The sequence below is a fragment of the Strigops habroptila genome, chromosome 11 (genome assembly GCF_004027225.2).
Source record: "Strigops habroptila isolate Jane chromosome 11, bStrHab1.2.pri, whole genome shotgun sequence".
In the NCBI taxonomy this organism is placed as follows: Eukaryota; Metazoa; Chordata; class Aves; order Psittaciformes; family Psittacidae; genus Strigops; species Strigops habroptila.
Window position 1 is genome coordinate 1,951,592 of NC_046360.1, and position 17,233 is coordinate 1,968,824.

Consider the following 17,233-nt stretch of genomic DNA (forward strand, 5'->3'; position numbering starts at 1 on the left):
AATGAGCACGAAAAATAAAGTCCCCCTGTAACACTGACAACACATGAAGCATTTGCTTCATGTAAGTAACCGTTGGAAGCAGAGGAAAGATATCATTGTAGGAGTTCCAGTGGGCAGCTGAGCAACCACACAGAGACAGATCAGTTTGCTTTAAAAATAGTCTTGAATTCAATACATGTAAAGACAGCTTTGAATTCAGTGTACACTTTTGTAATGCTTTAAACCTATTATTTTTCCATTAAGAGCATGCCTGGTGATGGCTCAGCTGTTAGAAGACAGCTCATTCTGTGAAGAATTCATTCAACAGTGTCCAGCTGCTGTAGAAGTTCTTAATTTGGTAGCACAGGAGTGCAGCCCTGGTAGGTATCCAACATGTCCTTGATGCCTCACTGTCATACTCAGTTCAGAGACATAACAGCTTTTAAAATCACTTCAGTGTTTTGTCCTTCAGCTACTTAGAGTTTGATAGCAATCACAGTACAGCATGTCTCGTCATAGCTGCAGAGGTGTTCACATACAAGTAGCTAATCATCACTCTAAATCATCTTAAACATCAGGCATAAAGCTGAGGCCAGAACGTGATTATCCTGTGTATCACAAAAGATGCAAGTCCTGAGAGTAGTTCTCTGCTACTACACTTCTAAACCCTCTCCACTTTTCTTGCTTCCAGTGTAACTTACTCTATATTCCCTGGCATTATCACTTCTGTTTTCTTTTTATGACCTTTTTGCTGGTATTTACAATACTTTCTTATATTCCTGATCATTGAGCTCTTGATTTCCTTTCCTGTTGTTTAAGGGTAGGCAATGGGCCCAGCAGAAGTCTTAGTTCAAGGGCAAATTTTAGGAACATGTCAGAGCCTTTCACTGGAGGAAAAGTGGCTAAAGTGAAGGATGTCAGGGTGGGAACATGGGGGTGTCAGTATGATCTCCAGTGTAAGAGGGAGGGTACTGATTTTTTGACAGCAGGCATAAATTCTTTTGACTTCCTGCTTTTGCTGGGTTGTGAACCTGCTCACTAAAATGAATTTTATATCTTAACATAGCAATGCCTTTGCTAGCCAAATATGAATTAAACATGAGGAAAACAATTGCTTGTATACATTCGATTTCGTCCTCAATTTTGTTGATTAGGGGAGACTATTTGATCAAACCTTTTAAAATGGAAATGTCACATTTGTTTCTGTTTACTGATATTAAGATTGCATTGTTGGACTCCAGTAACTAGATTTGCTTGGTTTGGTTTGTTGCTACAGGGGAGAGACTCCTTGTTGTAGAAATGCAGTGTGAAAGGCTGCGAATGTTGTATCGTGACTGTGCTCGGCCTCCCCCTCCTCCGCTCCAAGCAGACAGAAGGCAGGTGAGCACAGAAACAGTGCTGAGCCTTCAGCCCCTTGGAAATGAAGCCAGACACAGAGTGCAGAGGGATCTGCCTGTGGCGTTGGAGCCAAACTGGCTGGATTTGTGTTTAAACATTTCATTTAGTGTGAATTTCTGTAATAAGAATTTGTTGTGATTGCAGTTGTGATAGTCACATGTGATGTATTAAACATGCACTTCATAAAAGAATGTGTTATTAGATTTTAGTAGATGACTTCAACTCTAATTGGTACAATAAAATCCTCTGTCCCTCTTTGTAGCCCAAAGAAATCACTTGGAGCCCATCAAGAGTGTTTCCCCCCGTGCGAGCATGCATGTTTTCATCACATCTCACTGCTGTGACCTTCTTGGCTGATCCTAGTGCAGGCGGGGGCCTTCCTCGGGGCACATTTATCTATGCCACTTCACCAGTTCCAGTACAGGTGAGAGCTCAAACCGTACAACAGGTGTCTTTTAATATTCAATAGTACACAAAAAGGGAAAGAAAACTTTCTATTTTACCTATGATTTGTAGGTAATTGTTTTTAAAATACTAATTATTTTTGTTTCTAGGCACCCTCATTCTACTGGGAAATTGAAATAGTTTCCTATGGAGATACAGATGATGACACTGGACCAATAGTTTCATTTGGATTTGCTACAGAAGCTGAGAAACGGGATGGTGCTTGGACAAACCCAGTGGGCACCTGTCTCTTTCACAAGTACGTTGGAGATGTACATCAGAAATCATGGTCTTGCTCAGTACGTTTGTAAGATCCTTAGGGAGGAGGATTGTGACCATGTTGTAGTAGGCAACATGTAGATTTTCATTGTTAAAATGGTGAATTAGAATCTCTCCTTATCAAAATAAGGCAAGTTGAGTTGCCCGTTGTCAGTATCACAGCTACCTGGCCTTCAGCAGGTAGTGAGTTGTAATCCTGATGTGTTTCAGTGCTCTTTTTAACTTCCTCCTTGTGTTACTTCTCAGCAATGGGCGAGCGGTGCATTACAACGGCTCCAGCCTGCTGCAGTGGAAGAGTGTTCGGCTGGATGTGACTCTTTCTCCTGGTACGTAAGAGTACAGCTAACTTTCTGGTTTACCAGATAAGCAAATATAAAGGAAACAGTGGATGAGGAGAAAAAAAAGACTAAATCCATGTTCTTCTTTTGGTGACTGTGTTTTTCTGCAGGGGATGTAGCAGGAATTGGATGGGAAAGAACAGAAGGGACTCCACCCCCTCCAGGGCAGCCAGCTAAAGGCAGAGTTTATTTTACATACTGTGGGCAGCGACTTGGGCCCTATCTAGAAGATGTCTCTGGTGGAATGTGGCCAGTTGTCCACATTCAGAAAAAGGTGAGTTTTTAACATAAATATGTTGCTTGATACGTATTTTTTCAGAAATATTAAAATTATATAGAAAGCATTGTGCCTGCTCACATATCTATAAAAAAGTAGAGTGAGAGTTTTTACCTTTACTGAGTTAGGTTGAGGTGTTCCATTACCCTTCCCAAGTGCATATAGATGTTTTGCCATTATTTTGAACCTTTTCTGCCCCTTAGGACACTAATGAGCAGAAATGCCATCTCATCAAACCACTAATGGCTTGATGAGATGGCATTATTCTGTGCTAGTAGCCCTTCTATTAGTATTCCTTCCCAGCAGTGACCTTGCTTCAAGTAGACCAGCTAGGTGTGCTGTATCTTGAAGCAAGAAGAAAGGCAAGTTTGAAGTTTGTGTTTAGAAGCTTACTGCTTTCCCTGCTGCAGCCAGTTTTATAGCTAGCGCTGCTGGGAAAGCCGTATGGCATGGAGATGTGATCAGCTTCTCCCCTTGGCTGAGGTGTTTTAAAAGAGCAAAGAGAAGGATCAAAACAATCCACAGCTCATCTCAATGCTTTTATGTGCATCTTCTTCCAGAACACGAAGGTCCGTGCAAACTTTGGATCTCGCCAGTTTGCCTATGCTGAAGGACAGGCTCACAGGAACGCTGCTGATCTCTGCATTGACCTTGCTGAAGAAATCAGTGCCAACTTTGAAGCATTGCCTTTTGCCATGGCTTCTGATAGTGATAATGATGCTGGCACCAGCATTGCTTCGGATCCTGGGACCCACGGACCTCCGTGCAGAATCGCGGCTGTTGCTACGGCTCAACAACGTAAAGTCATGATTAACTTCTTCTTTTTAAATCTCTTTCAGGAGAAATTACAATCAATTAAATAGGGTTTAAGCACATATTTACTGCAGTCCTTGGGTACTGCCTATTTAGGTTAAGAAATATGACAGGCATTGCATACTGACTGGATTTTAGACAAGGCAGATAAAAAGATCATACTTTGGTCTTTCTTTTGTATAGATGCACAAATTATTCGCAATTAATGCAATATAGTGAGAAATTATCAGGGCTTTGAGTACAATAAGATGTTATAGTTGATTGAATCAGCCAATTGGTTATGCTGTGTCAAAATGCATTAGACTTCCACAGACTGATTGGAGACCATGGAACACAATATATCTTAAAAACTGTGTGGATTATCATGTCATGCCTTCTAGTGCCTTATGATCTCATTATTTCCTTGTGTGTTTTGTAGAATATGACAGTGACACATCTTGCCACTATAAAATGGAGCTAAGCTATGAGAACTTTATCACATCAGGCCCCGATCCTCATCCCCCTCCTATTGCAGACGATGAAAGTGATGATGATGATGACGATGACATTCCCCGGGTGAGGAACATGGCGAGCTCTCCCTGCTATAACTTGTAGTCTAAATACAGATCTTATAACTCAGATTTTTAAATTTTGCCACACGAGAGTTTTCCCTGCTTCCTTAGGAAAGATATTGCTGCTGTTAAATTCTCTTTCTTCTTGGTGTTCTAAATAACTTCTGTCTTTGCAGGAGGATCACTATGCCCTGTTGGTTAAAGCCTGGGAAACTAAAGTTTTCCCTACAATCAGAAGAAGATTCCGTAATGAGGCTGAGAGGAAGTCTGGGTTGGATCAGATTAAAGGAGCTTTACAGTTAGGTATGGCCATGTTTATTCCAATGTATGTTGTTTTATACGATGCGTAATAAGGGTGGAGATAACACCTGTGGGTTTTTTATGCTTTACTATATTAAGGATTGCAAATTTTAAATTAAAGAGAAAAGAACTCACTGTTTTCCTCAAGCACTTAGAATTTGGTTTGGGCTTTTGGATTTGTAAATTAATGCAGGTCTGGCAAGACAACCTCTTTGTGGGAAAGCCACAGTAAGAGCAAAGTAGGAATTCTGAGCCCTGATGAAAAGCATACAAGGATCTCTCAGGAAAGCTCCATTCCCTGTCTGTCAGCCTGACAGCTTTATGATGTTAATAAGAACTTGCTTCAAGTGGCTGGGGAAATAACAGGCATTCCCTTCTGTCTACCAGGAATGGTTGATATAGCTCGACAAACCGTAGAATTCCTCTATGAGGAAAATGGTGGCATCCCGAGAGACCTCTACCTTCCCACTATCGAGGATATCAAAGATGAAGCAAACAAATTTACCATTGATAAAGTACGAAAAGGTGAGATCAGCAAAAAGGATCTTGAGGGGAAAACAGCAGCTGAGGGGCTCTGGAACTTGGGATCTACTGCATAAATTGTCAGCCTGAGGAAAAAACTGCACCTTAAAAATCATGTTGTCCCTTTCTGACCAGGTCTCACAGTGGTCACTCGCTCTCCTGACAGTAACAACGTTACCAGCAGTGCCGTTGGAACAGCTTTACCCAAGTTTGCTATTCGGGGGATGCTGAAGACATTTGGTCTTCATGGTGTCGTCCTGGATGTTGATTCAGTGAGTAAAGATACACTGGGTGGGCTTTTAATGTACCCGCCTCACACATCTGTGAACAAATGTGGTTAAGTTTGGAGTGAACTGCTTAGAATGCTGACGTGGTGCTCTTTTTGAAGGAAGAAAATAATATTATCATGACTGTGTTTATTGATAGTGTTGGTTTTGGTATTCCAGGTAAATGAATTGGTCCAAGTAGAGACTTATCTCAGAAGTGAAGGAGTTCTGGTGAGATACTGGTATCCTATTGACATGCTGGAAAGGCCACCAGCTGGTTATAGGAGGACTGCAACAAATGGATTGGTTACCCTGGATAATACCAATATCCAAATTCACAGGTAAAAGAAATGTAGTTAGAAGGCATTTGTGTTATCTGACTTGATCTATAACATTTCCTATAGCACAGTTATCTACTACAGCCTTGTTTTAAGCAGTAGTAAACTTGTGAATCTTATTGGAGTTGTTGGATTAAAGCTGACAAAGAGTCATTAAATCTTCATATATTAATGAGTAGTGGGGTTTGGGGTTTTTTGGGGGTGTTTTTGTAATAAAGGAAATTTATTACAATTGTCTTGGAAGGATTTTAGTTAGCCATGTGCAAGTGTTTTTATACATGCTGGTCTAACAGGTACCTTCCTTGAAGCTTGGGTTTCTTGTACCATCACTCAGTTGCTATCTAAAAGCTGAAGAACCCTTGACTGACTTTGTGAGAGTTATCTTCTAATTCAGGTGCTTTAATTTGGTACCACAATGGGCCGAGTGCTGTCTTGAGTGAATAAGAAAGATTTGGGTCTGCTTGAACCTTAAATAATGAAGTATATATGAATTGCTGCTGGTTATGGCTTATTTTAATTGTGATGAAGCAATTTTATGTTCTGATGTTTGTGTTTTCCAGAGAGCTTTTGCGCAGTGAAGCTTCCCTGGCCAAGCTGTACTGCCGCATGGCTCTCCTCAACATTTTTGCTCCCAAATCTCCACACATGTTTACTCGGCTGTTCCACATTCCTGCTATCCGTGATATCACCCTGGAGCACCTGCAGTTGCTATCCAACCAACTGCTGGCACCACCTCTTCCTGGTAAATGCTGGGGTTTATCACAGCTCTTTTTTGGTACAATAGTTTTCTGGGGACAAAAACTAAAATCTAATTAATTTGGCACTTATTGATTAATTAGTTAATACTGATGGTGTCTGATAAAATGTCTCAATAGGTTCCTGACCTTAGTGATAAAGTACTAAACTGAAGTTCTTGCTAATAATCTAATTAAAAGTGGTCAAGAGAGTTCAGAGTCCTCCCTAAAATTCCATTCAGTGTCCTTCTGTCCCTCTGTCATTAGTAGTCTTCTATTTATTGGGGAGTGGGGGGAGTATCCATATGGGATGCTGATAAGGAATTGAGAGTGTTTTATAGTTCCAATCCAGGGTAGTAAAACTAAATGCCAGTTGGGTCTCTTAGTTTTCAAAATTCAAGTCTTTTCATTTCACAAAGTGGTTGTTCTTTTCCTACTGGAATCACAGATCTGGTTAGGGAATGTATGTGATGAGTCATGGAAAAGAATCTTTGGCTAATTCAAGAGAGTGTTAACAAAGACCACTATCATGACGAAGCTACTCTGCATGCAAGGAAATGTGTGTGGCTGGAGCATAAGGACGAAGTGCTAAAATAGGCTGTTAATTATTGAAAGTAATTATTTCCCATTGGAAAGAGTCCTGTTCCCTCCTCCAGCTACTTTGAGACTTGGCTGCCTCTAACTGATGCCACATCGTAAAAGATCCTCTTGCAGAGTACAGCACTACTTTGCATGGCTTTTATTTAGTTTTTCCTCTTTAAAATCTGTCTGTCTTCAAATCCTGCTAATACCTACAGTTTCCAAACTGGCATTTAGGTGAATTGCCCACACCTTTGTGCACTGAACAATGTTTTTCTCTGACTTCTCCCATTAGCTCGAGTGGCAGGCATGAGATGTCAGGGCTTGCGACCCAGTTGGGGCCACCCAAAAGCTATCTCGTTCATATATGGAGGAAGCTTTAGAGCAGATAAAGCTGCTTTCACCTCATCTAGGATGAGTGGGGAAGAGAGTGCTCCTGGTCCCTTGTTTTCATTGTACTTATGCAGTAAATTGAAATACACCTGCCTTCATGGATGGGACAAAGTGAGCCCACAGCTCTGTGTCTTCACAGACCTCCCTAAGGGTTGATCTAAGGCAGGGGAAGCGCACAGCTGACATTTAGAGAGCCACCCCATCTGCAGCCAACTTTGTCAGGGGTGCAGGTCTAGTCTTTCTGCTGCTGACCTTTGGGAGGACGTTTGCTCAGGAGTGAAAATAGAGGCTTGTAACCTTCCAAGTGTTTTAAAACTTCTCTTTCCGCTGTCTGTTTCACAGGCTGCATAAACGTGTTGATCTCCAAATTTGTCACATCTTACTTGTTATTACAGATGGAACAATCAGTTCAAGTTCTATTCTTTTGGCTCAGTCCCTGCAACACTGCGTCCACTCCCAGAACTGTGCTGCCACAGACCTCTTCTACCAGGGTAATTCACAAGCCATCAGAGAGTGGCTCACTGTTGCCATTACTCGGACATTGCATCAAGGAGAGGAGAGTCTGTTAGACCTCACTAAACAGATCTGCTCCTTTCTGCAGGTAAAACACTTAGTAATGTTTTATGAGTAGTGTTGTTTTCCTTTCTAAGCAGCCTTTGTGTTATGTGTGATTCTAACTTCCATAATATGTCCCTCATACTGAATTGTTTCTCTGGATGGATTGTATTCTTATTCTGATCACAGTGGGCACTCTGAAAACACAAGTAATAGCAATACTCTGGATCATATTAAAATGAAGTGGCCTCACACTATGTCATTATTTATAATGCCATATTTTATTTGAAAACAGAACAAGGAGGTGGTTTGCTGCTGTTGCTGCTTTGGAGCTTTCATTATGAAATGTTGTGTTACAGGCGGCACCAGAGCAGTTTCCTGCTGAAGAATTCCCTATTTCAGAATCCAAGGTCAATATGGATGTTAATTTTCCTGGGGCTGCATTTGTGATTGTGTCGTGTAAGGAAAGTCAGTCTGGATTCCGCAAAGAGTAAGTAATTGAGGGGCCAAGAGTGGCAAAGATGAAAGATGTTCCTCTGAACCCTGAGAATTTAGTTGGTTTTGTCTTCTCAGAGACTCATTTTCTGGGTGGTGGGATAAATATCTCAGAGTGTATCATTTTCCTGTGACTGGGTTGGGATTTTTAGTAGCTAGTTACAGTCTAACCATACTGTTCTTGCTCTTCTCTTAGTTCATCCTTGTATAAAGCTCCTTGGGCTCGAGTGCTTGTCTACGGGCTCGGCCATAAAGTCAAAAGGAATGGTCAGTTAAACCTAATAGAGGCAGTGTGCTACCCTCGAGATGCCTCTCCAACCAACACGGGCCTAACACCTCCCCCAACGACCAACCAGTACCCTTCAGTGATCACCCCTACAGACAAGGTCCACATCAAACTAGGTAAAATGATAAAATCAAATTAAAACCCCTTTTAAACTGTATTCTCAGAAGTGGAACAAGCATCATCATTACCTCTCTAGGACTTTCCTGTATTGTCACCAGTCCCACCACTGGTTATGACAGCATTTTTGTACAAGGCATTAGGGAATGTCCTAGCAGAAACATGCGATCATTCTAACCAAGAAAACATGGTTTTATAAACGTTGCACTCCATCTGACTCTGATTTTGGTAGTTCTGTTAAATCTGTAGGATCTGCTTTTGTAGCTGATTGTAGAGCCCTTTAATACGCAGAGTAATATATGTGCAGTGTGGTAGCACATAAGTCATGCCAGCTTCTCAGTTACAAATTTATCATTATAGATAAACACTCCTATTGGTTTATTACAATCAACTTAATAGAGAAAATTCTCACTTAGCATAAATTTAGCCTTAAAAAATCCTGAAAGTTACATGACTACTTTTACTTTACAAATGCCTGGAGTTATGATAAGTATTTTCTTTCACCTCCTTGCTTAGGAGTATCTCCTCCTCCTGGAGCTGTGCTGGTCTTGCATTCTCTTCCCCTTGAATTCCCCCTGGCAATGGCATTCACAGAGCAGCTGTTAACTTGGAAATTGGAAGATGGGGATGGAAAATCAGAAGACGAGCTGGATACTATTCCTGCCTCAGTTCTCTTGCAAGTAGTGGAATTTTTAGGTGAGATTGCAGTATTTACTCAGTAAAAAGCACTAATAATGTGCTGGCTCAGATGGAAAGTTTGGGGGGAGAAAAGAAAACTTGCAGTTACTGAGTATTTCTGAGTTCTTCCAGTATATTGAAATTGTCTTCAGACTCCAGAAATTTTCTCTTGATGGGCATTTCTTGGAATAGCCTTCCTGTCTGTCTGTCTGCTGACATACAGCCATTGAAGCCACATCTCTTTGTGCTTTTCTTAATGTTACTATTGCAACTCATAACGCTACTAACAGTGAAATACTGCTGACTCCCATGTCTTATCTTCCACACACAGGGAACTTTCTCTGGACAACTGACATGGCAGCGTGTGTGAAGGAATTAATATTTCATCTCTTGGCTGAGTTGCTTCGTAAAATTCACAATCTGGAGCAGAAAAAAAATCCAGCAGGGTTGTCATCTTCTATTGCCCTCCAGCTGAACCCCTGCCTAGCTATGCTTATGGCCCTGCAGTCAGAACTTCACAAGCTGTACGATGAAGAAACACAAAACTGGGTGTCTGGAAATGCATGCAGTGGCTCTGGTGTTGGAGTGGCTGACCAGGGAAGATTTTCAACCTACTTTCATGCTCTGATGGAAGTCTGCCTTGCTGTAGCAGAAGTAACCTTACCTATCAATATGAGCGTAACAGCTAATGTGATGTCTTCAACAAGTGCCCCAAATCTTAGTGATTCTTCATCCTCCTCTTCATCTTCTCCAGGACAGACACCACAGAGTCCAAGCTTGCTGTCAAAGAGGAAGAAAGTCAAAATGAAGCGAGAAAAGACATCGTCTTCAGGCAAAAGGTCTTCATCCAGAGCAGCCGACACAGATGCTGCCATCCTCAGTATAGGAGGAAGCAAGCCTGAGGATATGTTGTGGTTTCATAGAGCACTGACTCTGCTTATAATTCTCAGACACCTAACTAAGAAGGATCCTCAAGGGTTGGGAGTGACAAATGATGCTGTAGCAGATGCATGTCAAGCACTAGTAGGTCCCACAGCTCACAGCCGCTTGCTTGTCATTTCTGGGATACCAACTCACTTGGAGGAGAGCACTGTCAGAAGTGCAATCAGAAAGGCATGTAATGCACATGGTGGGGTCTTCAAAGATGAGATCTACATTCCTCTGCAGGAGGAGGATCCCAAAAAAATCAAGGACAAAGCAGAAGGAGGAGAATGCAGAACTGAACTGGAAAAACCAACTGTTTCTAGCAGTGCAGACAGTTTGGATATCAGCAGCTCCAGCAGTGTCACCCCTGCCATGAGTGTCAGTGCTTCCGCATCCACCAGCCAGGCTTCCCTCTGCAGCTCACAGGGCATATCTCGGACCGTTAGTGATATCTCAGTTGACCAGTTTCAAGCTGGATTGGAACTGGCCATCCCACCGGGATTGCTAGAGCCACATGTTGTTTCTAGCCAGGAGAGTTTGGATCTTTCCCACTGCAGTACTGGCAGCCTTGGCAGCCTCGGCAGCCTCGGGGAGCCACTGGACAATGTAGAAACAGCATCTGTGTCTGATGTGGGATCCATGTACACAGTCACATCTCTGGACAACCAGCCACTCCTGTCACGGCCAATCAAAGGTTTTGCTGTAGTGGAGGTAATGGCTTCAATCAGGAGAGGGTGTCTTTTGGGTCAGTTTTTTCTGAAAGAATAAGATGTGATTCTGGTAACTGTTTTTTTTAACCTCTGGTTTTGAGAAATACTGTAGTTTTGTGGTTTGTGTGCAGCACCAAGATCTGACTGTGGTGTATGTTTCCTTTTGTAAAGATTATTCTGCTCGACTGAGGCCACAACTTGAGTGATGGAAAGTGAAAGGCTCTGTTAGCACTGCTGAGATGCAGCTCAGCACCTCAGTCATGGTACAGAATAAACGTATGTGCATGTGAGGCTAAGGAGACCGGGAGTCCTCAGCTTGGTCAGGATGGCAGAGGAGCACAGAACTTCATTCTCCATTGAATTTCTCTGTACCATTCAGCATTAGAAGCATTTGCTCTCTCAAAGGACAGAGGGGACCTAGTAGTGGAGTTACCAAGTAGCAATTTTAAACCAGAAGGAAGTGCTCCTGCATGTTCCAAGCTGTAGAGCTTGTTGTCACAAGCTGTTGCGGAAGCCAAGAGTGTAAATTAATTCCTAAGGGATTAAGTTCATGGAGGATGTGCAAATGGGTAGCTATTAAGCACAGCAGTCACTGCAGCCTTCAATTCAGGAAATCTTTAAACTGATTTCTGGAGGCTGAGAGAATATATAAAGGAAAAGATCTATTAATTTCCTCTTTCATATAAAACTTGCTTTGAAGATTTGCTACTGGTCATTACTAGAAATTAATTTATAGATAAGTGGCCCTTTAGTTTCACCAGCAAGTCAGTTATTTAATGTTTAATGACTACATTCTCACATATTAAAGCAGCTACAAATTCCTCTACAAGTTACTTTAGGAGACATGATAGATTATGTTGATGTCTGGTTCCAAATTAATTTTTCAAAGCATTGTGAGTGCTTGTCATTGGTGCCAGATCACTCCAGGGTTTCAGCTATGCACAAGAAGCCTTCCTCTCTGTTGTTACACAAGCTGCATGCTGCAGGTTTATCAGGAGCTTGCAAAAGCACAGCCATTGCTGATAGCTTGTGAATGTAGAGAGACGTTTCTGCACAGTCTGGGATTGTATCTGTTTCCCTTTTAGAAGAAAAGCAGCTTATTCAGATAGAAAACCTTCAGCTGCTATTCTTAAGCTATTAATTGACATGAAGACACCAGACTTGAAGTAAACCATGAAGTGTGTACAGAAAGCTGTCAGCGTATTCACATTGAAACCTACTCCAAGTCTGTAGCTGCTCTGATAATGGTGCATGGTGGTTATTCTTGGAATCAAAGGATGTTATTGTTCCTGTTCCCAGTTTGTGCAGCTGAGACTTCAAGGCCTGTGCTAATTTAAATACACTTTTCTAAATGGAGAATCAAAGCAAGGACAGCAGAATTGCAGATAATGACAGGTTACCTACCTGAAACTTTCAACTTCTTATCTGCTGTTTCTAAGGGATGTCTCCAGACTGAGAGATGGAATAGCTGGTTCAGAGCTGTGCCTGATTAACTCATAGCGTGATGATTTCAATGACCAGGTGCTCTTAAAAGGATGTTTTCTAGACTGAACCTGAATTTTGGTATTGAATTATTGACATAGAAGAATGCTGGAAGAGATGCAATAGTGATTATTTATGTGGAGATGGGAGAAAGTATAAGACCCAAATTGATATAAATGAAGTTACTTTGCTTTGTCAGAATTCCCAGTAACTAATTTCATTATTTGTACAGATAAGGTCAAGAGCTAAAATAGAGAAAATCCGAGCCAGTCTGTTCAACAGTAGTGACCTCATTGGCTTGTCAAGTCTGGATGGTGAAGATGAACTGATGGAAATGTCAACTGAAGAGATTTTAACTGTTTCTACTGTAAATCAGAGTTTATTTGACACACAAGGGAGCCCAGCACTAGAAGATTATTTCAATGATAAGTCAATAAAAGGTAGATGGTTTTCATATTGGCATATATCATTTATGTGTGTTGGGGGGGACGACATACAGGGGTCAGATTCTCCTTCCTACTGTAAATCCAGCGTGAGTCACTCATTGATGGGTGACGTTGAGGGGGAGCCAAGGAGTAAGTTTAATTTCACAGCACGTCTCCTCCCTCTCATCAGCTGGCAAGCAGCTATCTGCCATCTGAACATTGCTCAACTGTCCTCACAGCTAATCAAACAGAACTAAAAACCCTAAAAATCCCACAAAAACCTCCTCAACAACCCCCAAATAACTACTGGCTGGGTTGTTTAGTGACTTTTTTTAGACACAGCATAATTTTAGAGTAAAAGCTGTTGCAATAGAACAGTTAGTAGTTTATATTCTCTAACAGTGTGAAGGCTATACAGCCCTAATAACCTGGAGTGGGCCAGAATCCAAATCAGAGGACAGAGGAGGATAGTAGTTGGAGGAAGTTCTATTGACTACTTGTTCAATTAATAGTCAGTGTACCTCCACAACATCATTTTTATACTGGCATCATAAATAATCTGCTTTTTTCATTACCACTAAAGTACTCAAATAATAATTACAGTGTGTGGCCAAAGCAGGAGAAAGCATTCAATTCTCTTTTTTAAATGGGGTATTAGACTGCAGAAAGGTCAGGTCTGCAGGACTACTTCTAAGTGATTTTCTCTCTCAGAGCCAGCGGCACGTGGTGCAATATTTCAGCTCAGTGCAAAATGTTTGTTCACATTTCAAGTTCTAAGCAGTTGTCTGTGGCATTTTGTACCATGTTGCCTTTATTTTTCCTACTTAGGTGAGAAACTGGTGCCGGGAGCTCGGGAAGTCCTCACAGAAATCTTTAAAAGCTGTGTCCATTCGGAGCAAATGCTGAGCCTAACTCCAGCCAAACCCATTAAGGTTGCTGATATCTATCTTAGTAAAGAGCAGATAAATTCTCAGACTCCTGGAAACCTCCTTCACGTGTTCTTCACAAATGTCCGCCCACCAAAGAAGGTGCTGGAGGACCAGCTTACTCAGGTAGTGCTTGGAAAACTGTTCTTCAGCACCTTTTTTGTGTTATTTGAAGGCATTGGGTAATTGTTCACTTTCTATCTTGGAAGATTTTAAGGAAATATGGTGTGCCCAAGCCAAAATTTGACAAGAGCAAGTACAACAAGGCAGGCAAAGAACAGCACCCGGTGAAGGTTGTGAGCACCAAGCGCCCGGTTACTAAACCACCCACAAAGGAGAAGTCTATGCTCAACAGTGTCAGGTTGGTGCCTTCAGGTGGTTGCAACACATTTGATTTCTCTTTAGGAATCCAGTTTTTTATTCCCTCTCTCTTTGTATTCCCATGTATGGACTGGAAGAGGGAAATGTGACTTTGAGATTTTAAAAGACCTTTAAGGAACATTTTGGTTTCTTGAAAGAAAACTTTCATCCTAACATTTACTTTGTCCCTCAGCCGAACAGCCTTAAGTGAGAAGAAACCTACTGTAAAGCCCAAATCTCCTGAGAAGAGCAAACCTGAAGAGAAGGACCCTGAAAAGTCTCCCACAAAGAAACAGGAAGGTAGCAGCTCTATAGAGTTCTTCTGTGGTATTACATTGTAGAAAAGAAATACATTTTTTGTGTTAGCACGCTTATATGATGTCATGATAGATTTGGTTTGTCTTTATTTTAATGAGGCTAACTTAATTATTTAAAATAGTGATTTAAAATGCTGCTTTGATTTGTTATATCTAAGCCTGGGCTCAATGTAAGTGGGAGCAAACCATGTTCATGTCATTCACACAACAGTGTGCGTAGGCCATGTGAATGCATTGGGTGGAGAACTGATTTCCCAAGAGATGTAGTTTCAAGGCTTTTTTGTACAGTGTGGGATTAGGATATCATGGGCTTGAACTAGGTGGGTTTAAATCATGTTTCTTAATTAGTATAGAATAATTATCAAGTTACAAGATGCAAATTGGATTAAAGAGAAGCTTCAGATGCCTCATAACTTGTCTATCCATGGAGGAAATGGCAAAGACGTGCCATAACAGGGATAAGTTCCAGGGTCTTGCTTGGCATTTCGTTCTCTAGTCAGGTAGAAGAGTGAATAGACACAAGCTTGGACTCTGCTCTTCATTGTAGGATATGCCAGGTTAGTTGAGAAGAGAGGAATTTCAGCATTCAGCCAAGTACGGATTCTTGATACCTGGTTAGGTACATCGGTGGAGCTATTCCAGAGGGCAGCTGGGGGATTTGTGTCCTTGAAAGGAAAGAATGAGCATCATTTACCAAAGGCCAGATTGGACCTGAGTAACATGTTTAGAACTACTGGAGAGACCAGCCATGGTGGGATGGGTAGAACCAGGAGAAAGCTGGCAGGTGGCACCTCATACACCAACCGTTTTCCTATGTGCTGTGTAAACTCTGTAGTAAGTCATTAACTATTTGATGGTTGTATCTTTGCTGTCAGTTCCTGAGGAGAAGTACTTGACCCTGGATGGATTTCACAGATTTGTGGTTGACCGATCTAAGCAGGACATCCGTAGTGTGTGGAGAGCTATTCTGTCCTGTGGATATGACCTGCATTTCGAAAGGTAAGTTTTGCAAGTCTTTTTGTAAAGGTGATACTGATGAATTGTGCTGACTCGATCCCAAATGTTCCTACTCCAAGTAGCTTTAACCAGTGTGTTAGTAACACTCAAACTTCTATCTGTGGCTGCAAAGCCTATAGAGAAAATGATCGGTTATTTTCTTAAAACATGCTTAAAAAGTCACTGTGCTGTCACAATGCAGGTTCTGACTTTCTTGTACACAACATAGCTAACAAAATCATATGCCATGCTGTCCTTCACAGCTTCCAAACTGGAAGCTAAGAACATACATTGGCCTGGTGAGCATTGTAGATCCATCTGTCTCTGATTTTCTTCCACAACAGCTTTCTAACCTGTGCACTGCGTGATTGTTTAAACTGGCAGTGCTGCTGCTGGGTCAGTAGTAATGTAGAAGAGGGCACAGTTATTTCCTCGTTAATGTTGTACAGGAAGAAAGTCCCTTAAATGAATCCTCCTTATCTCCCTGTGTCAAGCCCCAAGCTAATTGCCACATCCCCTTCTCCTATATCTGCTTCAGAACATAAAGAAGATAGTGCAGTGAGTGAGCTTAATAGGCAGTTCCTTTTGTCTTATTAATTAATAAGAGTGAGGCAAACCAGGTGATAAATCAGTTCTTATTCTCAGCCGGAATTTTTATAAGGAAACAGCTCTGCTTAAGCAAAGGGGAGAGAAGCAGAACAAGCTACCTGGTGTTGTGCGCAGCGTGCTCTTAGTAGGCAGTATTGCACTTAGGTTTCAACAAGTCTTACACCTTTTACGTTTCAGGTGTGCCTGCATTGATGCAAGACATGCTCAGAAAGCATCCCGCAAATGGACCCTGGAAATGGATGTAGCCCTTGTCCAGTACATTAACAGGCTTTGTCGTCACCTTGCCATTACGCCAGCACGACTCCATCCCCATGAAGTTTATTTGGATCCAGCTGATGCAGCAGATCCCAGAATTTCCTGTCTCTTGAGTATGTATAGATGGTTTGCATAGGGGCTTTCCTCACTGGAAGAGCTGGGTAGTGCTCCTGAATAACCTGGCTGTTGCCCAGGTAGCTGGGACGTTCCTTTGGAGGTTGCAGGTTGGACTCTATGGGCCAAGGGGAACACTGCGTCTGGGTCTTCTCTCTCTTGGGTGTGCTTGGGCACTGTGGTGCCTTTGGCAGCGTTGTTAGGAACACACCGTGCTGTTCTCTGCTCTCCAAGCACACCTCGATCAGGCTGGAGTAGGAAGATACCTGGTGAGTTCAGCTTAGAGGGGAAAGGAGGGTTGAGTTTCAAGTCCAGGCCTAGGCAGGCTTTGTTCACCTAAATCCTGTTCTAAGCACTAAGTTCCTTTAAAACAGTCTCCAGATAATACAAATTCAGTGATGCTGAAAGACTCATACACCCAGAGACTCAAGATCCATCATGGGTTATGGCTTTTCTTGCATCTTCAGCCTTCCTGTTGATGCGCAGGGATCAGGAGGGGCTGCTTCAGAAGGAAGCTTGTGCGGCTCCTGGAGTGAATCTGCTGGGAAGGTGGGCTTTGCGGTACGTAGGGAATCTCTTTCTCTCTCTGACTGGATGTTTCCTGCCTCAGATGTTCCCGTTGAAAGCCTGCGCCTGCGGTTTGCACTGCTCCAGTCTCTCAACACAACCCTGGAGACGTTCTTCCTGCCGCTGGTGGAGCTTCGGCAGACGGAGATGTACGCGAACAGCATCGCTGCACTGCTGCAGGAGGCCAAAGGTCAGATCCTGGGGAC

The 17,233-nt window shown here is 42.2% G+C and overlaps 1 protein-coding gene across 10 annotated transcripts in view; it reads left to right on the top strand.

The window, feature by feature from the left end:
- The window catches only part of HECTD4 (HECT domain E3 ubiquitin protein ligase 4), a 73,649-nt gene that overhangs the window by 47,009 nt on the left and 9,407 nt on the right, over positions 1-17,233 (top strand). For 6 of the 10 annotated variants that reach the window (XM_030500678.1, XM_030500680.1, XM_030500683.1 and 3 more), the window contains 26 exons: positions 244-359; positions 1,256-1,359; positions 1,640-1,801; positions 1,932-2,080; positions 2,347-2,426; positions 2,549-2,712; positions 3,276-3,513; positions 3,947-4,083; positions 4,256-4,382; positions 4,767-4,904; positions 5,037-5,173; positions 5,348-5,508; positions 6,066-6,247; positions 7,607-7,812; positions 8,126-8,256; positions 8,458-8,663; positions 9,181-9,360; positions 9,674-10,977; positions 12,691-12,898; positions 13,712-13,935; positions 14,019-14,170; positions 14,363-14,469; positions 15,106-15,270; positions 15,362-15,485; positions 16,269-16,459; positions 17,071-17,217. In XM_030500678.1, the coding sequence (XP_030356538.1) occupies positions 244-359; positions 1,256-1,359; positions 1,640-1,801; positions 1,932-2,080; positions 2,347-2,426; positions 2,549-2,712; positions 3,276-3,513; positions 3,947-4,083; positions 4,256-4,382; positions 4,767-4,904; positions 5,037-5,173; positions 5,348-5,508; positions 6,066-6,247; positions 7,607-7,812; positions 8,126-8,256; positions 8,458-8,663; positions 9,181-9,360; positions 9,674-10,977; positions 12,691-12,898; positions 13,712-13,935; positions 14,019-14,170; positions 14,363-14,469; positions 15,106-15,270; positions 15,362-15,485; positions 16,269-16,459; positions 17,071-17,217 (5,240 nt within the window). The remainder of the gene's footprint in view (positions 1-243; positions 360-1,255; positions 1,360-1,639; positions 1,802-1,931; positions 2,081-2,346; positions 2,427-2,548; positions 2,713-3,275; positions 3,514-3,946; positions 4,084-4,255; positions 4,383-4,766; positions 4,905-5,036; positions 5,174-5,347; positions 5,509-6,065; positions 6,248-7,606; positions 7,813-8,125; positions 8,257-8,457; positions 8,664-9,180; positions 9,361-9,673; positions 10,978-12,690; positions 12,899-13,711; positions 13,936-14,018; positions 14,171-14,362; positions 14,470-15,105; positions 15,271-15,361; positions 15,486-16,268; positions 16,460-17,070; positions 17,218-17,233) is intronic. The other 4 variants (XM_030500684.1, XM_030500688.1, XM_030500686.1 and 1 more) reach the window with 1 other exon arrangement.